The sequence below is a fragment of the Oncorhynchus kisutch genome, linkage group LG4 (genome assembly GCF_002021735.2).
Source record: "Oncorhynchus kisutch isolate 150728-3 linkage group LG4, Okis_V2, whole genome shotgun sequence".
NCBI lineage: Eukaryota > Metazoa > Chordata > Actinopteri > Salmoniformes > Salmonidae > Oncorhynchus > Oncorhynchus kisutch.
The window spans coordinates 4,388,072-4,411,663 of NC_034177.2; the positions used below are offsets into that span (position 1 = coordinate 4,388,072).

The 23,592-nt window shown below is 48.7% G+C and overlaps 1 protein-coding gene across 1 annotated transcript in view; it reads right to left on the reverse strand.

Moving 5' to 3' along the window:
* crocc2 (ciliary rootlet coiled-coil, rootletin family member 2) overlaps positions 1 to 23,592 on the reverse strand; it is a 182,574-nt gene that overhangs the window by 91,695 nt on the left and 67,287 nt on the right. The window contains exons 10-17 of the mRNA XM_031822324.1: positions 19,939 to 20,035; positions 18,277 to 18,345; positions 16,589 to 16,735; positions 15,945 to 16,144; positions 13,417 to 13,599; positions 10,685 to 10,829; positions 7,028 to 7,174; positions 4,304 to 4,534 (exon numbers count right to left, since the gene is read on the reverse strand). Coding sequence (XP_031678184.1) covers positions 4,304 to 4,534; positions 7,028 to 7,174; positions 10,685 to 10,829; positions 13,417 to 13,599; positions 15,945 to 16,144; positions 16,589 to 16,735; positions 18,277 to 18,345; positions 19,939 to 20,035 — 1,219 coding nt within the window. The remainder of the gene's footprint in view (positions 1 to 4,303; positions 4,535 to 7,027; positions 7,175 to 10,684; positions 10,830 to 13,416; positions 13,600 to 15,944; positions 16,145 to 16,588; positions 16,736 to 18,276; positions 18,346 to 19,938; positions 20,036 to 23,592) is intronic.

Genomic DNA, 23,592 nt, shown 5'->3' on the forward strand with positions numbered 1-23,592 from the left:
TAGCAGCCAGCCAGTCAGTATCAGCCATCCAGCCAGACAGGCAGTAGCAGCCAGGCAAGCAGCCAGCCAGGCAGTAGAAACCAGCAAGACAGCCAGCCAGCCAGGCAGTAGCAGCCAGCCAGGCAGTAGCAGCCAGCCAGCCAGGCAGTAGCAGCCAGCCAGCCAGGCAGCAGCCAGTCAGCCAACCAGTAGCAGCCAGCCAGTAGCAGTCAGCCAGTAGCAGCCAGCCAGCCAGCCAGTAGCAGCCAGCCAGCCAGGCTGTAGCAGCCAGCCAGCCAGGCAGTAGCAGCCAACCAGCCAGGCAGTAGCAGCCAGCCAACCAGCCAGCCAGTAGCAGCCAGCCAGCCAGCCAGTAGCAGCCAGCCAGCCAGTAGCAGCCAGCCAGCCAGTAGCAGCCAGCCAGCCAGCCAGTAGCAGCCAGCCAACCAGGCAGTAGCAGCCAGCCAGGCTGTAGCAGCCAGAGAGCCAGGCTGTGGCAGCCAGCCAGCAAGCCAGGCAGGCAGTAGCAGCCAGCCAGCCAGGCAGTAGCAGCCAGCCAGCCAGGAAGGCAGTAGCAGCCAGCCAGTCAGTATCAGCCATCCAGCCAGACAGGCAGTAGCAGCCAGCTAGGCAGTAGCAACCAGCCAGCCAGGCAGGCAGCCAGGCAGTAGCAGCCAGCAAGACAGCCAGGCAGCCAGGCAGTAGCAGCCAGCAAGACAGCCAGGCAGCCAGGCAGTAGCAGCCAGCCAGCCAGGCAGTAGCAGCCAGATAGGCAGCCAGCCAGCCAGGCAGTAGCAACCAGCAACACAGCCAGGCAGTAGCAACCAGCAAGACAGCCAGCCAGCCAGGCAGTAGCAGCCATCCAGGCAGTAGCAACCAGCAAGACAGCCAGGCAGCCAGGCAGTAGCAGCCAGCCAGGCAGTAGCAGCCAGCCAGGCAGTAGCAGCCAGCCAGCCAGTAGCAGCCAGCCAGCCAGTAGCAGCCAGCCAGCCAGCCAGTAGCAGCCAGCCAGCCAGTAGCAGCCAGCCAACCAGGCAGTAGCAGCTTGCCAGCCGGGCTGTAGCAGCCAGCCAGCCAGTAGCAACCAGCCAACCAGGCAGTAGCAGCCAGCCAGCCAGGCAGTAGCAGCCAGCCAGGCAGCAGCCAGCCAGGCAGTAGCAGCCAGATAGCCAGACAGTAGCAGCCAGCCAGGCAGTAGCAGTCAGCCAGCCAGTAGCAGTCAGCCAGCCAGGCAGTAGCAGCCAGCCAGCCAGACAGTAGCAGTCTGCCAGCCAGCCAGTAGCAGCCAGCCAGCCAGTAGCTGCCAGCCAACCAGGCAGTAGCAGCTTGCCAGCCGGGCTGTAGCAGCCAGCCAGCCAGTAGCAACCAGCCAACCAGGCAGTAGCAGCCAGCCAGCCAGACAGTAGCAGTCTGCCAGCCAGCCAGTAGCAGCCAGCCAGCCAGTAGCAGCCAGCCAACCAGGCAGTAGCAGCTTGCCAGCCGGGCTGTAGCAGCCAGCCAGCCAGTAGCAACCAGCCAACCAGGCAGTAGCAGCCAGCCAGCCAGGCAGTAGCAGCCAGCCAGGCAGCAGCCAGCCAGGCAGTAGCAGCCAGATAGCCAGACAGTAGCAGGTAGCCAGTCAGGCAGTAGCAGCCAGCCAGGCAGTAGCAGTCAGCCAGCCAGTAGCAGTCAGCCAGCCAGGCAGTAGCAGCCAGCCAGACAGTAGCAGTCTGCCAGCCAGCCAGTAGCAGCCAGCCAGTAGCAGCCAGCCAGCCAGTAGCATTGCTTGCTGTTTGGGGTTTTAGGCTGGGTTTCTGTACAGCACTTTGAGATATCAGCTGATGTACGAAGGGCTATATAAATACATTTGATTTGAGTAGCAGCCAGCCAACCAGGCAGTGGCAGCTTGCCAGCCGGGCTGTAGCAGCCAGCCATCCAGCCAGTAGCAGCCAGCCAGGCAGTAGCAGCCAGCCAGCCATGCAGTAGCAGCCAGCCAGGCAGTAACAGCCAGACAGTAGCAGTCAGCCAGCCAGGCAGTAGCAGCCAGCCAGGCAGTAGCAGTCAGCCAGCCAGACAGTAGCAGTCAGCCAGCCAGCCAGGCAGTAGCAGCCAGATAGCCAGACAGTAGCAGGTTGCCAGTCAGGCAGTAGCAGCCAGCCAGCCAGTAGCAGCCAGCCAGCCAGGCAGTAGCAGCCAGTCAGCCAGGCAGTAGTAACCAGTGTACTGTACTGTCATCAGTCATCCTATTTAGCTAGCTTAACTAGAGATATGTGGAGAGCTGACTGACTAAATCATTATACTAGTTCTTCAACGTAGATAAGGTAAACTTCCAGAAACAGTTTCTGTTTCCTACTTGTTGTGTATATTCCTCTCTTATGTAACGTAGAAGGTGTGAAAGTGTATCTGTCCAGAGATCTGTATGTAATGAGGAGATGCTCATGTGTCCTGCCTAACAATGGCAGGACCAAAGGAAGGGAAGGCAGGCGACAAGCTGAGGTCCAAGCTAAGCACATAGAAACCTATTGGGTTTCATTTGGACAGATTTTTGGCGAGAGTGAAACCTCTTCCTCTCTGAGCGCAATGGATTATAGTCATTGTAGTTAATTAACATGTTTCTGTGCTGAACTAGGTTAAATATTTGTTTAAAACCTCTTGAGGATCAGTGGGACTGCAATCGGGCACGATTTCGCCCCATTATAAAAGTGCCAGCCATTGAATTCAGTGGCAGGATGAATTTGTTTTTTTGGGGGATGGTTTGTCCTCGGGGTTTCGCCTGCCATTTCAGACATTATTTTAACAGTTTTAGAAACTTTAGAATGTTTTCTATCCAAATCTACCAATCCATATGCATATCCTAGCTTCTGGGCCTGAGTAGCAGGCAGTTTACTTTGGGCACACTTTTCATCCGGAGGTCAAAATACCGCCTCCTATCACAAAAGAAGTTCGTGAAAACTACAACTCCCTTCAGCCCAGCACGCCACATAGTTCTTGACTTGAGTTCTTCAGATTTGTCCTGGGAATTATTTGATTTTCTCTCAACAAAAAAATTGAACTAAATGGAATTCAAGTAATTGAACCGACGTCGGTCAATCATTGTTTAACAACCAAACCTACGAAATGTTGGTTACTCATTCAGCACTAATAAGGGCTTATTTGGGACGCATCCTGCAGGTACACACTCTGACACACTCTGACTAACTCCCACTCACATCTGATAGTTCACTACAATAGCACCATTTGAACACCAATAATGATTGCCATTCGTTTTTGGGGAAATTAACGAACTAAATATTAATTGAAGGATATCTTACAGCCCCTCATTAGTTAAATACGAAAAGGAAGCCTTAGACCAATATTAGGAGTGTGAATTGCTCCCAAATAAGAGCTATATAACAACAAGCAGAAAGTGATGTAGTGTCGTAGTTTATCTCAGATAAATTATCGGATAATGTTTGGAAGGGATTTGTCCAGATGGAATGTTTGACAATCGTGAACGTTCTCTCTATCAACACAGAGTTCTATTCTAATAAAACAATCAAATGGAATGATTTCTAATGTTGCTGAGAGGAAACAGAACAGGAAAACTCTGGGATTGGGATTAGGAGGAGGGAAAGAGTGGTACAGGTTCAGTGTACAGCCGTACAGGCGCTAATTTATTGGTTCTTTCACTCATCCCCTTCTGCTTCGATTACATGTCTGTAATATCTATTTATCCTTTCCAGCTCACATGCGTACACGAGGATCCCCTGCCTCCCCTCTCCCATGTTCCTCATAAAACACATTGCAGAGCCAAGATTCACATCGGAGTTAGAGAAAGAGGTGTTGAGTACCAAGGCAGATGGATCCAATATCTCCTATTGGGTTTTAATGTGACAATGAGACCCATAAAGCTGCTCAGAGCTGTGAATCACTAGTGGTGTGACTCCCTTAGGTGGAGGGGGGAGGAAGGAGGAGGGAGGGAGGGGGTGGGAGGAGGAGGTGGAGGGAGAAGAGAGGGAGGAGAATGAAGGGATGACTGAGGGATGATGAGGAGGACACAGGAAAGGCAGGAGGGAGTGAGGTAGGGAGGGCTGAGAAGAAGAAGATAGGGAGGAAGGGAGGTAGGGAGGGAGGAGAGAGGGAGAGAGAGAGGAGAATGAAGGGATGACCGAGGGAAGATGAGGAGGACACAGGAAAGGCAGGAGGGAGTGAGGTAGGGAGGGCTGAAAAGAAGAAGATAGGGAGGAAGGGAGGTAGGGAGGGAGGAGAGAGGGAGAGAGGGAGGAGAATGAAGGGATGACCGAGGGAAGATGAGGAGGATGGAGGAAAGGCAGGAGGGAGGATCAAGAGGAGGTCTGAGCCTGACCTGTGCATGCTGTTCCAGGATTTGGTTCTTCTCCCTCTGCAGCAGTGCCAGTTCAGCCTCCAGTCTCTGGTTGGTTTCCTGCAGGAGGCTATAGGAGCTCTCCAGGGACCGTCTGTCAGCGGTCAGGTCCTGAAGCTCCTGCTGCAGCCTCCCCATCTCCTCCCTGGCCGAAGCCCTCTCCACCTCCGCCTCCCGACGACGCTCACCTAGCTCCGCCTTCTCACCCTCGATCTGGAACCACATGCAATCATCCTGGATCCATCTCATTTAATGTTTTTGTGATTCCTCACCTCACCTCCTCACCTCACCACCTCCTCCTCACCTCACCTCACCTCCTCCTCACCTCATCCTCACCTCCTCCTCACCTCACATCCTGCTCACCCCACCTCACCTCCTGCTCACCTCACCTCACCTCCTCCTCACCTCACCTCATCCTCACCTCCTCCTCACCTCACCACCTCCTCACCTCATCCTCACCTCAACTCCTCCTCACCTCATCCTCACCTCATCCTCACCTCACCTCCTCCTCACCTCACCTCCTCCCCACCTCCTCCTCACCTCCTCCTCACCTCACCACCTCCTCCTCACCTCACCTCCTCACCTCCTCCTCACCTCACCTCCTCCTCCTCACCTCACCTCCTCCTCCTCACCTCACCTCCGAGTAGCAGTAGTTGTAGTAGTAGCATCAATAGTATAGTCATAGTCGTTGTAGTAGCACAGTAGTAGTAGTATATTAGCAGTAGCAGTAGTATAGCTGTAGTAGCCGTAGCAGTATAGTTGTAGTAGCAGTAGTAGTATAGTTGTAGTAGCAGTAGTAGTATAGTTGTAGTAGCAGTAGTAGTAGTAGTAGTAGTAGTAGTATAGTTGTAGTCATAGTAGTAATAGTACGGGCAGAGTCGTAGTAGTAGCACAGTAGTATAGTAGTATAGTAGTAGTAGTTGTAGTATTAGTAGTAGTAGTAGCATAGTAGTATAGTAGTATATTAGTAGTAGTACTATTGGTAGTAGTAGCATAGTAATATTAGTAGTAGTAGTATGGTAGTAGTAGTAGTAGTATACCGTGTCTTCAGAAAGTGTTCATACCTCTAGACTTATTTCACATTTTGTTCTGTTACATCCTGAATTCAAAACTGCTTAAAAATCTACACAGAATACCTCATAACGACAAAGTGAAAACATGTTTTTAGAATTTTTAGCAAATTTATTGAAAATGAAATTTGAGAAATACAATGTTGTTGATCCATCCTCGGTTTTCTCCTATGACAGCCATTAAACTCTGTAACGGTTTTAAAGTCACCTTTGGCTTCATGGTGAAATCTCCCAACGGTTTCCTTCCTCTCTGGCAACTGAGTTAGGAAAGACACCTGTATCTTTGTAGTGACTGGGTGTATTGTTACACCATCCAAAGTGTAATTCATAATTTTACCATGCTCAAAGGAATTTTCAATGTCTGCTTTTTAAAAATGTTGATCTACCAACAAGGCATTGGAAAACCTCCCTGGTCTTTGTGGTTGAATCTGTGTTCGAAATTCACTGCTCGACTGAGGGACCTTATAGATAATTATATGTGGGGGGTACAGAGATGAGGTAGTCATTTGAAAATTATGTTAAACACTATTATTGCACACAGAGTGAGTCCATGCAACTTATTATTGCCAGGTCGCAATTGTAAATGAGAACTTGTTCTCAACTTGCCTACCTGGTTAAATAAAGGTAAAATAAAAATAAATAAATAAATTATGTGAAGTACATTTTTACACCTGAACTTATTTACATAACAAAGAGGTTGAATACTTATTGACTTAAAACATTTCAGCTTTTCATTTTTTATTAATTTGTAAACATTTCAAAAAACATAATTCTACTTTGACATTATGAGGTATTGTGTGCAGGCCAGTGACACAACATCTCAATTTAATATATTTTAAATTCAGGTTGTAACACAACAGAATGTGGAAATGGTCAAGGGGTGTGAATACTTTCTGAAGACTCTGGAGCAGAAGTAGTAGTTGTATATTAGTAGCAGTACTGGTAGTATATTAGTAGTAGTAGTAGTAGTAGTAGTAGTAGTAGTAGTAGTAGTAGTAGTAGTAGTAGTAGTAGTAGTAGTACCAGTAGTAGTAGTAGTAGTACCAGTAGTAGTAGTAGTAGTAGTAGTACCAGTAGTAGTAGTAGTAGTAGTAGCAGTAGCAGTAGTAGTAGTAGTAGTACCAGTAGTAGTACCAGTAGTACCAGTAGTAGTACCAGTAGTAGTAGTAGTAGTAGTAGTACCAGTAGTAGTAGTAGTAGTAGTAGTAGTAGTAGTAGTACCAGTAGTAGTACCAGTAGTAGTAGTAGTAGTACCAGTAGTAGTAGTAGTAGTAGTAGTAGTAGTAGTAGTAGTAGTAGTAGTAGTAGTACCAGTAGTAGTAGTAGTAGTAGTACCAGTAGTAGTAGTAGTGCAGTAGTAGTAGTAGTGCAGTAGTAGTAGTAGTAGTAGTAGTAGTAGTAGTAGTACCAGTAGTAGTAGTACCAGTAGTAGTAGTAGTAGTAGTAGTAGTAGTACCAGTAGTAGTAGTAGTACCAGTAGTAGTAGTAGTACCAGTAGTAGTAGTAGTAGTAGTAGTACCAGTAGTAGTAGTAGTGCAGTAGTAGTAGTAGTGCAGTAGTAGTAGTATTGCAGTAGTAGTAGTAGTAGTAGTAGTAGTAGTAGTAGTAGTAGTAGTCGTATAGTAGTAACACTGACCTGTAGTAGGATGCGGTTGAGCTCCACCTTGTCGTTGGCCAGGCCTTCACTCAGGGCAGCCATCTTGGCCAGAGAGTCTCTTAGGCTAGCCTCCTGGTACTGTAACTTGGTGACTGACAGCTCCTGTTCTGCACTTTGGGACTCCATCTGTAGACAGGGGAACCATGATTACCAGGGGGGGGGGGGGGATTACCAGGGGGGGGGGGGGGGGTATCAGAGGCTTTATCTATTGACAGAGGTACTGTATAGTGACCTTGCTGCATCGTCCTTTGAGCTGGATATCACCCCCCTCAATACTCAATAGCCTCTCCAGGTTCTCCTTTAACCAAATCCAGATAGCAGATGTTCTGAAAGAGCTGCAAAACCTGGACCCGTACAAATCAGCTGGGCTTGACAATCTGGACCCTCTATTTCTGAAACTATCTGCCACCATTGTCGCAACCCCTATTACCAGCCTGTTCAACCTCTCTTTCATATCGTCTGAGATCCCCAAGGATTGGAAAGCTGCCGCAGTCATCCCCCTCTTCAAAGGGGGAGACACCCTGGACCCAAACTGTTACAGACCTATATCCATCCTGCCCTGCCTATCTAAGGTCTTCGAAAGCCAAGTCAACAAACAGGTCACTGACCATCTCGAATCCCACCGCACCTTCTCCGCTGTGCAATCTGGTTTCCGAGCCGGTCATGGGTGCACCTCAGCCACACTCAAGGTACTCAACGATATCATAACCGCCATCGATAAAAGACAGTACTGTGCAGCCGTCTTCATCGACCTTGCCAAGGCTTTCGACTCTGTCAATCAACATATTCTTATCGGCAGACTCAGGAGCCTCGGTTTTTCGGATGACTGCCTTGCCTGGTTCACCAATTACTTTGCAGACAGAGTTCAGTGCGTCAAATCGGAGGGCATGCTGTCTGGTCCTCTGGCAGTCTCTATGGGGGTGCCACAGGGTTCAATTCTCGGGCCGACTCTTTTCTCTGTGTATATCAATGATATTGCTCTTGCTGCGGGCGATTCCCTGATCCACCTTTACGCAGACGACACCATTCTATATACCTTCGGCCCGTCTTTGGACACTGTGCTATCTAACCTCCAAACAAGCTTCAATGCCATACAACACTCCTTCCGTGGCCTCCAACTGCTCTTAAACGCTAGTAAAACCAAATGTATGCTTTTCAACCGGTCGCTGCCTGCACCCGCATGCCCGACTAGCATCACCACCCTGGATGGTTCCGACCTAGAATATGTGGACGTCTATAAGTACCTAGGTGTCTGGCTAGACTGCAAACTCTCCTTCCAGACTCATATCAAACATCTCCAATCGAAAATCTAAACAAGAGTCGGCTTTCTATTCCGCAACAAAGCCTCCTTCACTCACGCCGCCAAGCTTACCCTAGTAAAACGGACTATCCTACCGATCCTCGACTTCGGCGATGTCATCTACAAAATGGCTTCCAACACTCTACTCAGCAAACTGGATGCAGTCTATCACAGTGCCATCCGTTTCGTCACTAAAGCACCTTATACCACCCACCACTGCGACTTGTATGCTCTAGTCGGCTGGCCCTCGCTACATATTCGTCGTCAGACCCACTGGCTCCAGGTCATCTACAAGTCCATGCTAGGTAAAGCTCCGCCTTATCTCAGCTCACTGGTCACGATGGCAACACCCATCCGTAGCACGCGCTCCAGCAGGTGTATCTCACTGATCATCCCTAAAGCCAACACCTCATTTGGCCGCCTTTCGTTCCAGTACTCTGCTGCCTGTGACTGGAACGAATTGCAAAAATCGCTGAAGTTGGAGACTTTTATCTCCCTCACCAACTTCAAACATCAGCTATCTGAGCGGCTAACCGATCGCTGCAGCTGTACATAGTCTATTGGTAAATAGCCCACCCTTTCTCACCTACCTCATCCCCATACTGTTTTTATTTATTTACTTTTCTGCTCTTTTGCACACCAATATCTCTACCTGTACATGACCATCTGATCATTCATCACTCCAGTGTTAATCTGCAAAATTGTAATTATTTGCCTACCTCCTCATGCCTTTTGCACACATTGTATATAGACTCCCCCTTTGTTTTCTACTGTGTTATTGACTTGTTAATTGTTTACTCCATGTGTAACTCTTTGTTGTCTGCTCACACTGCTATGCTTTATCTTGGCCAGGTCGCAGTTGCAAATGAGAACTTGTTCTCAACTAGCCTACCTGGTTAAATAAAGGTGTTCTCAACTAGCCTACCTGGTTAAATAAAGGTGTTCTCAACTAGCCTACCTGGTTAAATAAAGGTGTTCTCAACTATCTGGTTAAATAAAGGTGAAATAAAAAAAATAAAAAATATCGACCTCATTAGTTGGCAAAGCTACAGCTTTGAGACCGTTTCAAATGAACAATACTCTATGTCATCCCACAGTCTTTCCTACAGTCTTTCCCACAGTCTTTCCTAGTCTTTCCTACAGTCTTTCCTACTGTCTTTCCTACAGTCTTTCCTACAGTCTTTCCCACAGTCTTTCCCACAGTCTTTCCCACAGTCTTTCCTACAGTCTTTCCTACAGTCTTTCCCACAGTCTTTCCTACAGTCTTTCCTACAGTCTTTCCTACAGTCTTTCCTACAGTCTTTCCTACAGTCTTTCCCACAGTCTTTCCCACAGTCTTTCCCACAGTCTTTCCTACAGTCTTTCCTACAGTCTTTCCCACAGTCTTTCCCACAGTCTTTCCTACAGTCTTTCCTACAGTCTTTCCTACTGTCTTTCCTATAGTCTTTCCTACAGTCTTTCCTACAGTCTTTCCTACAGTCTTTCCTACTGTCTTTCCTACAGTCTTTCCTACAGTCTTTCCTACAGTCTTTCCTACAGTCTTTCCTACAGTCTTTCCTACTGTCTTTCCTACTGTCTTTCCTACAGTCTTTCCTACAGTCTTTCCTACAGTCTTTCCCACAGTCTTTCCTACAGTCTTTCCTACTGTCTTTCCTACAGTCTTTCCTACAGTCTTTCCTACAGTCTTTCCTACTGTCTTTCCTACCGTCTTTCCTACTGTCTTTCCTACAGTCTTTCCTACAGTCTTTCCTACAGTCTTTCCTACAGTCTTTCCTACTGTCTTTCCTACAGTCTTTCCCACAGTCTTTCCTACAGTCTTTCCTACAGTCTTTCCTACAGTCTTTCCTACAGTCTTTCCTACTGTCTTTCACAGCAGGCTATACATTGTGAGGTGAGGCCAACGACTAGATGGGTTAAGGGGTTAGGGGTTAGTCACCTTGCTGAGAGCCAGGGTAAGGGGTAAGGGGTCAGGGGTTAGTCACCTTGCTGAGAGCCAGGGTAAGGGGTTAGGGGTCAGGGGTCAGTCACCTTGCTGAGAGCCAGGGTAAGGGGTTAGGGGTCAGGGGTCAGTCACCATCTTGAGAGCCAGGGTGAGGGGTTAGGGGTCAGTCACCTTGCTGAGAGCCAGGGTGAAGGGTTAGGGGCCAGTCACCTTGCTGAGCGCTAGGGTGAGGGGTTAGGGGTCAGGGGTCAGTCACCTTGCTGAGAGCCAGGGTGAAGGGTTAGGGGTCAGGGGTCAGTCACCTTGCTGAGTGCCAAGGTGAGAAGTTAGGGGTCAGGGGTCAGTCACCTTGCTGAGAGCCAAGGTGAGGGGTTAGGGGTCAGGGGTCAGTCACCTTGCTGAGAGCCAGGGTGAGGCTACTCTTCTCATCATCTAGGACCTCCTTCTGCAGGGTGACCTGACTCAGAGCCTCCCTGACTGTCACCAGCTCCCTGCGCAGGTCACTGTTCTTTCCATCCAGCTGCTCCAGACTCCGTTCACTGGAACACACACACACACACACACACACACACACACACACGTACAAGAGTACACACACACACACATACAAGAGTACACACACACATACAAGAGTACACACACACACACACACACACACACAGGGGCTCAAACAGACAATATGTTTTAGAAACACTCCCTAACAGACATGAATCCATATCACAGAGAATGGAGACGGAGAAATGCTGAAACCTAATGGTCAAAACTAGTGAATCCCCTTTAGTTTAGTCCTGTATCTCTGGATTAGTTTAGTCCTGTATCTCTGGATTAGTTTAGTCCTGGATCTGTGGATTAGTTTAGTCCTGTATCTCTGGATTAGTCTAGTCCTGTATCTGTGGATTAGTTTAGTCCTGGATCTGTGGATTAGTTTAGTCCTGGATCTGTGGATTAGTTTAGTCCTGGATCTGTGGATTAGTTTAGTCCCGGATCTGTGGATTAGTTTAGTCCTGGATCTGTGGATTAGTTTAGTCCTGTTTCTCTGGATTAGTTTAGTCCTGGATCTGTGGATTAGTTTAGTCCTGGATCTGTGGATTAGTTTAGTCCTGGATCTGTGGATTAGTTTAGTCCTGGATCTGTGGATTAGTTTAGTCCTGTATCTGTGGATCGCATGTCCAACATTTCCGCACAGAGGGAGAAACCTCACAACAACAAAGTCACTCTCATTCAACTCTCTATTTTCTCCCTCCTCTCTACACCCTACACTCTATTCTCTCAACTATCTCCTCTCTTTTCTCTCCATACTGTCTCTCTCTTCTTTCTCTCTCTACACTCCCTACACTCTATTCTCTCAACTATCTCCTCTCTTTTCTCTCCATACTGTCTCTCTCTTCTTTCTCTCTCTACACTCCCTACACTCTATTCTCTCAACTATCTCCTCTCTTTTCTCTCCATACTGTCTCTATCTTCTTTCTCTCTCTACACTCCCTACACTCTATTCTCTCAACTATCTCCTCTCTTTTCTCTCCATACTGTCTCTCTCTTCTTTCTCTCTCTACACTCCCTACACTCTATTCTCTCAACTATCTCCTCTCTTTTCTCTCCATACTGTCTCTATCTTCTTTCTCTCTCTACACTCCCTACACTCTATTCTCTCAACTATCTCCTCTCTTTTCTCTCCATACTGTCTCTCTCTTCTTTCTCTCTCTACACTCCCTACACTCTATTCTCTCAACTATCTCCTCTCTTTTCTCTCCATACTGTCTCTATCTTCTTTCTCTCTCTACACTCCCTACACTCTATTCTCTCAACTATCTCCTCTCTTTTCTCTCCATACTGTCTCTCTCTTCTTTCTCTCTCTACACTCCCCACACTCTATTCTCTCAACTATCTCCTCTCTTTTCTCTCCATACTGTCTCTATCTTCTTTCTCTCTCTACACTCCCTACACTCTATTCTCTCAACTATCTCCTCTCTTTTCTCTCCTGTCTCTATCTTCTTTCTCTCTTTACACTCCCTACACTCTATTCTCTCAACTATCTCCTCTCTTTTCTCTCCATACTGTCTCTCTCTTCTTTCTCTCTCTACACTCCCTACACTCTATTCTCTCAACTATCTCCTCTCTTTTCTCTCTCTACTCTCTCTCTTTTCTTTCTCTCTCTACTTTCTCTCTACACTCCCTACACTCTATTCTCTCCACTCTCTCTTCCCTCTCTACGCTCTATTCTCTCAACTCTCTCTCTCCACTCTCTATACTCTCCTCTCTCTCCCCTGTCTCTCTTCTCTATTCTCTCAACTCTCTCTCCTCTCTCTATTCTCTAAACTCTCTCTCTATTCTCTCTCTACTCTCTATTCTTTCAACTCTCTTTCTATTCTCTCTCTATTCTCTTTCTACTCTCTCTATTCTCTTTCTACTCTCTCTATTCTCTTTCTACTCTCTCTATTCTCTCTATTCTCTCTCTATTCTCTTTCTACTCTCTATTCTCTCTCTCATCTCGCTCTACTCTCTATTCTCTCAACTCTCTCTCTATTCTCTCTCTAGTCTCTCTATTCTTTCAAATCTCTCTCTTCTCTCTCTTCCCAACTCTCTCTTCTCCCTCTTCTCCCTCTCAACTCTCCCTCTCTTCTCTCTACTCTCTCTACTCTCTCATCCCTCTCAACTTTCTACTCTCTCTACTCTCTCATCCCTCTCTTCTCTCTACTCTCTCTACTCTCTCATCCCTCTCAACTTTCTACTCTCTCTACTCTCTCATCCCTCTCTTCTCTCTACTCTCTCTACTCTCTCTAGTCTCTCATCCCTCTAGCATGAGTTTGTAATGTAGTAATGCAACGCAAAGCTTTTACATTTTCCTAGAGAGATCTGGGCTCTGTCCTGCTCTGAGAATGACATGTGTTCCTGATCTCAACTCTCAACAAACAGAAAGAAAAGCAGCAGGATAGAGGGATGATGCTCTCTCTCTTCTTCCTCTCTCCTCCTTCTCCTCCTCCTCCTCCTTCTCCTCCTTCTCCTCCTCCTCCACCTCCTCCTCGTCCTCGTCCTCCCCCTCGTCCTCCTCCTCCTCATGTGTGTCTGTGTGTGTGTGCGTCTGTGAGCATGTGCACGTGTGTGTGTGTGCTGTTTCCCCAGACCTACCCTCTCTGGGCCTCGGTGTGTTGGTGTTCCAGCTGTCTCTCCAGGTCGTCTCTCTGCTGGCGGAGCAGGTCTCTCTGTCTCTGGAGATCCCCAGCCGACCCCCTCATCACCTCCAACTCTGCCCCCAGGGACTCTGTCTTCTGCTGGACGCCCACAACCAGCTTCTCCAGACTGACCTTCTCACTGGTGGGAGGAAGAGGAGAGAGAGAGAGAGTATGTTTTAAAAAATATATACGATTTAGAGTTGGATAAACGTGGATTTTTCCACAAGAACATATCCAGGATACTACCCTTCACAACATAACCTTCACTCCAAATCAAAACTTCAAACCTACATCCTGATTTGGGACAAAAGTACCCGGAAGGATTCCTACTCCCGAAGATTATTATTCCCAAGGACTATACAGCAAATGCTCTGGCAAACCAACGACTAGTAAAATAAATAAACAGAAACCTGCAGAACAGATCTGTCTGCAACGTCAATTAGCACTGAGGTGTAAAGGGAAAGGTGTCAAAGTCCTTGAGCCCAACAAACCAACGACTAGTAAAATAAGCACAACAGAAACCTGCAGAACAGATCTGTCTGCAACGTCAATTAGCACTGAGGTGTAAAGGGAAAGGTGTCAAAGTCCTTGAGCCCAATAAACCAACGACTAGTAAAATAAGCACAACAGAAACCTGCAGAACAGATCTGTCTGCAACGTCAATTAGCACTGAGGTGTAAAGGGAAAGGTGTCAAAGTCCTTGAGCCCAACAACGGCAGGAGAGTTTCACAGCCTCGCCCCACCTAAATACAGAGGCCTTTGAAGCTCCCACCCCCCAACACAGTACCCCTTGGATGTAAAAAAAAAAGGCAAGGCACGGAAAGAGTACAAAAAACAAGATCCTTACAGAAAATCGAGAGACACTTTTTTTCTGACTGCTATAAAAAAAAGAGGGAACGTAAGCAACTGAATCCTCCACACAGATCATCCCCTGGCATCATCCTGTGTGCACTACACCCCCCTGGCATCATCCTGTGTGCACTACACCCCCCTGGCATCATCCTGTGTGCACTACATTTGGCCAGAGCTCTATGGGCCCTTGTCAAACGTAGTGCACTATAAAGGGAATTAGGGTGCCATTTGGGACGGAACCACAGATGAACAGCAACTCCCCCTGGCATGACACAGTGCTATATTAACACCCCTCTGTTAAGAGAGGTGGGGGGTGTTAGTGACGGGTGTAAACTCAGTGCTATATTAACACCCCTCTGGCATGACGCAGTGCTATATTAACACCCCTCTGGCATGACGCAGTGCTATATTAACACCCCTCTGGCATGACGCAGTGCTATATTAACACCCCCCTGGCATGACGCAGTGCTATATTAACACCCCTCTGGCATGACGCAGTGCTATATTAACACCCCTCTGGCATGACGCAGTGCTATATTAACACCCCTCTGGCATGACGCAGTGCTATATTAACACCCCTCTGTTAAGACGCAGTGCTATATTAACAACCCTCTGTTAAGACGCAGTGCTATATTAACACCCCTCTGTTAAGACGCAGTGCTATATTAACACCCCTCTGTTAAGACGCATTGCTATATTAACACCCCTCTGTTAAGACGCAGTGCTATATTAACACCCCTCTGTTAAGACGCAGTGCTATATTAACACCCCTCTGTTAAGAGAGGTGGGGGGTGTTAGTGACGGGTGTAAACTCAGAATACTAGACAACGAGGACTCTGAATCAGCCAACGAGGACTCTGAATCAGCCAACGAGGACTCTGAATCAGCCAACGAGGACTCTGAATCAGCCAACGAGGACTCTGAGTCAGCCAACGAGGACTCTGAGTCAGCCAACGAGGACTCTGAGTCAGCCAACGAGGACTCTGAGTCAGCCAACGAGGACTCTGAATCAGACAACGAGGACTATGAATCAGCCAACGAGGACTCTGAGTCAGCCAACGAGGACTCTGAGTCAGCCAACGAAGACTCTGAATCAGACAACGAGGACTCTGAATCAGACAACGAGGACTCTGAATCAGCCAACGAGGACTCTGAGTCAGCCAACGAGGACTCTAAGTCAGCCAACGAGGACTCTAAGGCAGCCAACGAGGACTCTGAGTCAGCCAACAAGGACTCTACTGGTAGAGGGCAACCCCAAACAGTTTCAGCTGGACTTTCACATAATCAAAGAGGGAGCGTAGCAGGAGAAGCTCTCTCTTGAGAGATACCCCCACCCTGAACGTGTCAGACCAGACCTCTTCATTAAACAACCCTACAGGCGAGCAACCCCAAGAGGAAAGTCATTCACCCAGTAAGGCGAACAGCAGGTGAACATACCCCAGTCAACACAAAAACATGGTCCAGCTCAACAACACCCGCCCTTAACCAGACCTGGAGAGCTGGAGCCGGAGAGCTGTCCCCCCCAGACCTGCGGGACCCCCCCCCAGAACTGCGAGCCCCCCACCCAGATCTGCGGGACCCCCCCCCCCCCCCCAGACCTGCGGGACCCCCCCCCAGACCTTAACACGTTACCTGTTGAGGAGGTCCAGGGAGGTGTGGAACCTCTGGTTGTCTCTGTGTTTCTCCTCCAGACTCTTCTCAACCTGTTGCTTCTCCCTCTGCACCTCCTTCATCTTCCTCTCCAGGTCCCTCCTCTCCTCCTCCTCCTCCTGCAGATTACTTTGTAGAATATCTACCTGCTCCAGGGCTGCATCCAGCCGGCTACGCAGGTCCTGTTTTATCAATCACATTTCAATCAATCAATCAAATGTTGTTTTTTTTCACCAGTTGTTTATCACTATGTTCTTATGAGTCGTTCCACGTACAGTCTGTGGATCGTCCAATTACAGTCTGTGGATCGTCCAATTACAGTCTGTGGATCGTCCAATTACAGTCTGTGGATTGTCCAATTACAGTCTGTGGATTGTCCAATTACAGTCTGTGGATTGTCCAATTACAGTCTGTGGATCGTCCAATTACCGTCTGTGGATAGTCGAAGACTACAAGTACCATCAGGTTTGGAGTCCATAACACTGAAATTCCAATCCCTATTCTCTGCCATGCTTTTCAATGAGGGAAATGTGGGACTTTATGGTTGACCTTATGCATTGACTGGCATTGATAATGGAATTGTCCCCAAGACTGGTATCCCGTGTTGAGCGAGTGGTTTGTCTGACCTGTGTTTGTATCTGGTGTTGGGAGAGGAGACCTTTGACAGCCATCAGGGTGCTGTTGCATTGGGAAGTGCGGCCCCGGAGAGGTGAGGAGGAGGAGGACGAAGGTTGACCACCAGAGACATAACCATCCTCACCACCATGAACCAGCTGAACAGGAAGTAGAATGGGTTGGAGAAAGAGAAGGCAACATCCTGAGTATCCTAACATATGTCAAAATCTAGACCACATGAACAACATGATAGAGACACGCAACTGACATGTTAGTATTACCATCAACATGAACCAGCTGAACAGGAAGTGGAATGGGTTGGAGAAGGCAACATCCTGAGTAGCTTTGCTTAAAAGAGCCTGAACGCATAAAAAACGGCTAGTTTCTCACACCCAGACTAAGTCTAGTCTTGGATTACAACACACTGGGATGTGTCCCAAATGGCACCCTATTCCCTATGTAGTGCACTACTTTTGACCAGAGTCTTATGGGTCCTGGTTCAAATGAGTACACTATAGGGTGTCACACACTCTTACGCACACTCTTACTTCAATTTCCACGACTGAATCTGGTTCTGGGAAACAGGCACTGATGAAAAGCACTGATAGTGATATGATATGCCCAGGCCAGGCCTGAATACCTGTGTGATGCTGGTTAGGACCTGCAGCAGGCTGAATACCTGTGTGATGCTGGTTAGGACCTGCAGCAGGCTGAATACCTGTGTGATGATGGTTAGAACCTGCAGCAGGCTGAATACCAGTGTGATGCTGGTTAGGACCTGCAGCAGGCTGAATACCAGTGTGATGCTGGTTAGGACCTGCAGCAGGCTGAATACCTGTGTGATGCTGGATAGGACCTGCAGCAGGCTGAATACCTGTGTGATGCTGGTTAGGACCTGCAGCAGGCTGAATACCAGTGTGATGCTGGTTAGGACCTCCAGCAGGCTGAATACCTGTGTGATGCTGGTTAGGACCTGCAGCAGGCTGAATACCAGTGTGATGCTGGTTAGGACCTGCAGCAGGCTGAATACAAGTATGATGCTGGTTAGGACCTGCAGCAGGCTGAATACCAGTGTGATGCTGGTTAGGACCTGCAGCAGGCGGAATACCAGTGTGATGCTGGTTAGGACCTGCAGCAGGCTGAATACAAGTATGATGCTGGTTAGGACCTGCAGCAGGCTGAATACCAGTGTGATGCTGGTTAGGACCTACAGCAGGCTGACTACCTGTGTGATGCTGGTTAGGACCTGCAGCAGGCTACCTACCTGTGTGATGCTGGTTAGGACCTGCAGCAGGCTGACTACCTGTGTGATGCTGAATACCTGTGTGATGCTGGTTAGGACCTGCAGCAGCCTGAATACCAGTGTGATGCTGGATAGGATCTGCAGCAGGCTGAATACCTGTGTGATGCTGGTTAGGACCTGCAGCAGGCTGAATACCTGTGTGATGCTGAATACCTGTGTGATGCTGGTTAAGATCTGCAGCAGGCTGACTACCTGTGTGATGCTGAATACCTGTGTGATGCTGAATACCTGTGTGATGCTGGTTAGGACCTGCAGCAGGCTGACTACCTGTGTGATGCTAAATACCTGTGTGATGCTGAATACCTGTGTGATGCTGAATACCTGTGTGATGCTGGTTAGGACCTGCAGCAGGCTGACTACCTGTGTGATGCTGAATACCTGTGTGATGCTGAATACCTGTGTGATGCTGGTTAGGACCTTCTGAAAGTTGTCCATCTCTGTCCTGTCCTCCGCTCTGCTTGTCTCCTGTAACAGATTTTATTTTATTTCACTAGCCAAGTCAGTCATTAAGAACAAATTATTTACAACAACGGCCTCTTATGGGGACGGGGGATGTAAAAATATAAATGCATGAAACCAAACATACAGGAAGCCGTAGGGGTCAAACATACAGGAAGCCGTAGGGGTCAAACATATAAGAAGCCATAGGGGTCAAACATACAGGAAGCCATAGGGGTCAAACATACAGGAAGCCGTAGGGGTCAAACATACAGGAAGCCATAGGGGTCAAACATACAGGAAGCCATAGGGGTCAAACATACAGGAAGCCGTAGGGGTCAAACATATAAGAAGCCATAAGGGTCAAACATACAGGAAGCCATAAGGGTCAAACATACAGGAAGCCATAAGGGTCAAACATACAGGAAGCCATAAGGGTCAAACATACAGGAAGCCATAGGGGTCAAACATACAGGAAGCCATAGGGGTCAAACATACAGGAAGCCGTAGGGGTCAAACATACAGGAAGCCATATGGGTCAAACATACAGGAAGCCGTAGGGGTCAAACATATAAGAAGCCATAGGGGTCAAACATACAGGAAGCCATAGGGGTCAAACATACAGGAAGCCATAAGGGTCAAACATACAGGAAGCCATAGGGGTCAAACATACAGGAAGCCATAGGGGTCAAACATACAGGAAGCCGTAGGGGTCAAACATACAGGAAGCCATAGGGGTCAAACATACAGGAAGCCGTAGGGGTCAAACATACAGGAAGCCATAGGGGTCAAACATACAGGAAGCCATAGGGGTCAAACATACAGGAAGCCGTAGGGGTCAAACATATAAGAAGCCATAAGGGTCAAACATACAGGAAGCCATAAGGGTCAAACATACAGGAAGCCATAAGGGTCAAACATACAGGAAGCCATAAGGGTCAAACATACAGGAAGCCATAGGGGTCAAACATACAGGAAGCCATAGGGGTCAAACATACAGGAAGCCGTAGGGGTCAAACATACAGGAAGCCGTAGGGGTCAAACATATAAGAAGCCATAGGGGTCAAACATACAGGAAGCCATAGGGGTCAAACATACAGGAAGCCATAAGGGTCAAACATACAGGAAGCCATAGGGGTCAAACATACAGGAAGCCATAGGGGTCAAACATACAGGAAGCCGTAGGGGTCAAACATACAGGAAGCCATAGGGGTCAAACATACAGGAAGCCATAGGGGTCAAACATACAGGAAGCCATAGGGGTCAAACATACAGGAAGCCATAGGGGTCAAACATACAGGAAGCCATAGGGGTCAAACATACAGGAACCCCAGACTGCCCTAGACTGTCCCAGACTGCCCCATACTGTCCCAGACTGTCCCAGACTGTCCCTGACACACTCCAGACTGCCCCAGACACACCCCAGACTGCCCCAGACTGTCCCAGACTGTCCCAGACTGTCCCAGACTGCCCCTGACACACCCCAGACTACCCCTGACACACCCCAGACTGCCCCAGACACACCCCAGACTGCCCCAGACTGTCCCAGACTGCCCCTGACAGCGGTCCCTGATGTCCCATCCTCCTGTATGTGTGTGTGTGTGTGTGTGTTTATCTCACCATCCTGTCCAGACTGGTCTGCATGGCAGCAAGGCCTGTATCCTTCTCACTGTTCTGGGCTCTGAGATGTTTTACCATGTCAGCCAGCTCCAGGATCCTATGACACGCACACACACGCACACGCACGCACGCACACGCACACACGCACATGCACACACACACATGCACGCACACGCACGCACACACACACACACACACACACACACACACACACGCACGCACAAGCACGCACACGCACACACACATACACACACATGCACACACATGCACACACACACACACGCACGCACACGCACAGGCACGCACACGCACATACACAGGCACGCACACGCACACACACCCACACGCACACACACCCACACACACACACACACACGCACACACACGCACACACATGCTCACACACACACACACACACACACACTTTTCAGATCATATAGTCTAGGCATCTGACATAATGATCTGAGGAAGTACTCATGAAAAGAGACCCTCAACCCTCTCATGTCCCCTGTCCTAGGTAACATGTCTCCTGTGCTAGGTAACATGTCCCCTGTGCTAGGTAATATGTCCCCTGTGCTAGGTGACATGTCCCCTGTGCTAGGTAACATGTCCCCTGTGCTAGGTAACATGTCCCCTGTGCTAGGTGACATGTCCCCTGTGCTAGGTAACATGTCCCCTGTGCTAGGTAACATGTCCCCTGTGCTAGGTAACATGTCCCCTGTGCTAGGTAACATGTGCTTGGTAACATGTCCCCTGTCCTAGGTAACATGTCCCCTGTGCTAGGTAACATGTCCCCTGTGCTAGGTGCTAGGTAACATGTCCCTTTGCTAGGTAACATGTGCTTGGTAACATGTCCCCTGTCCTAGGTAACATGTCCCCTGTGCTAGGTAACATGTCCCCTGTGCTAGGTAACATGTCCCCTGTGCTAGGTAACATGTCCCCTGTGCTAGGTGCTAGGTAACATGTCCCCTTTGCTAGGTAACATGTGCTTGGTAACATGTCCCCTGTCCTAGGTGACATGTCCCCTGTGCTAGGTAACATGTCCCCTGTGCTAGGTAACATGTCCCCTGTGCTAGGTAACATGTCCCCTGTGCTAGGTAACATGTCCCCTGTGCTAGGTGACATGTCCCCTGTGCTAGGTAACATGTCCCCTGTCCTAGGTGACATGTCCCCTGTGCTAGGTAACATGTCCCCTGTGCTAGGTAACATGTCCCCTGTGCTAGGTAACATGTCCCCTGTGCTAGGTAACATGTCCCCTGTGCTAGGTAACATGTCCCCTGTGCTAGGTAACATGTCCCTTGTGCTAGGTAACATGTCCCCTGTGCTAGGTAACATGTCCCCTGTGCTAGGTAACATGTATGCCTTATGGCTAACGAGACGTGGTGTGATCACAGAAACATACAGGAAGTCAAATCCTTCTGTTCACCTGATTTAGAATTCCTCCCAAACAAATGTCGACCGCATTATCTACCAAGAGAATTCTCTTCGATTATAATCACAGCCGTATATATTCCCCCCCAAGCAGACACATCGATGGCTCTGAACAAACTTTATTTAACTCTCTGCAAACTGGAAACGATTTATCCGGAGGCTGCATTCATTGTAGCTGGGGATTTTAACAAGGCTAATCTGAAAACAAGACTCCCTAAATTGTATCAGCATATCGATTGCGCAACCAGGGCTGAAAAAACCTTGGATCATTGTTACTCTAACTTCCGCGACGCATATAAGGCCCTGCCCCGCCCTCCTTTCGGAAAAGCTGACCACGACTCCATTTTGCTGATCCCTGCCTACAGACAGACCAGTGCCCCGTCCTCCTTTCGGAAAAGCTGACCACAACTCCATTTTGCTGATCCCTGCCTACAGACAGAAACTAAAACAAGAAGCTCCCACGCTGAGGTCTGTCCAACGCTGGTCCGACCAAGCTGATTCCACACTCCAAGACTGCTTCCATCACGTGGACTGGGATATGTTTCGTATTGCGTCAGATAACAACATGGACGAATACGCTGATTCGGTGTGCGAGTTCATTAGAACGTGCGTTGAAGATGTCGTTCCCATAGCAACGATTAAAACATTCCCAGAAACCGTGGATTGATGGCAGCATTCGAGTGAAACTGAAAGCGCGAACCACTGCTTTTAATCAGGGCAAGGTGACTGGTAACATGACCGAATACAAACAGTGCAGCTATTCCCTCCGCAAGGCTATCAAACAAGCTAAGCGTCGGTATAGAGACAAAGTAGAATCTCAATTCAACGGCTCAGACACAAGAGGTATGTGGCAGGGTCTACAGTCAATCACGGACTACAAGAAGAAAACCAGCCCAGTCACGGACCAGGATGTCTTGCTCCCAGGCAGACTAAATCACTTTTTTGCCCGCTTTGAGGACAATACAGTGCCACTGACACGGCCTGCAACGAAAACATGCGGACTCTCCTTCACTGCAGCCGAGGTGAGTAAAACATTTAAACGTGTTAACCCTCGCAAGGCTGCAGGCCCAGACGGCATCCCCAGCCGCGCCCTCAGAGCATGCGCAGACCAGCTGGCCGGTGTGTTCACGGACATATTCAATCAATCCCTATACCAGTCTGCTGTTCCCACATGCTTCAAGAGGGCCACCATTGTTCCTGTTCCCAAGAAAGCTAAGGTAACTGAGCTAAACGACTACCGCCCCGTAGCACTCACTTCCGTCATCATGAAGTGCTTTGAGAGACTAGTCAAGGACCATATCACCTCCACCCTACCTGACACCCTAGACCCATTCCAATTTGCTTACCGCCCAAATAGGTCCACAGACGATGCAATCTCAACCACACTGCCCTAACCCATCTGGACAAGAGGAATACCTATGCGAGAATGCTGTTCATTGACTACAGCTCGGCATTCAACACCATAGTACCCTCCATGCTCGTCATCAAGCTCGAGACCCTGGGTCTCGACCCCGCCCTGTGCAACTGGGTACTGGACTTCCTGACGGGCCGCCCCCAGGTGGTGAGGGTAGGCAACAACATCTCCACCCCGCTGATCCTCAACACTGGGGCCCCACAAGGGTGCGTTCTGAGCCCTCTCCTGTACTCCTTGTTCACCCACGACTGCGTGGCCACGCACGCCTCCAACTCAATCATCAAGTTTGCGGACGACACAACAGTGGTAGGCTTGATTACCAACAACGACGAGACGGCCTACAGGGAGGAGGTGAGGCCCCTCGGAGTGTGGTGTCAGGAAAATAACCTCACACTCAACGTCAACAAAACTAAGGAGATGATTGTGGACTTCAGGAAACAGCAGAGGGAACAACCCCCTATCCACATCGATGGAACAGTAGTGGAGAGGGTAGTAAGTTTTAAGTTCCTCGGCATACACATCACAGACAAACTGAATTGGTCCACTCACACAGACAGCATCGTGAAGAAGGCGCAGCAGCGCCTCTTCAACCTCAGGAGGCTGAAGAAATTCGGCTTGTCACCAAAAGCACTCACAAACTTCTACAGATGCACAATCGAGAGCATCCTGGCGGGCTGTATCACCGCCTGGTACGGCAACTTCTCCGCCCACAACCGTAAGGCTCTCCAGAGGGTAGTGAGGTCTGCACAACACATCACCGGGGGCAAACTACCTGCCCTCCAGGACACCTACACCACCCGATGTTACAG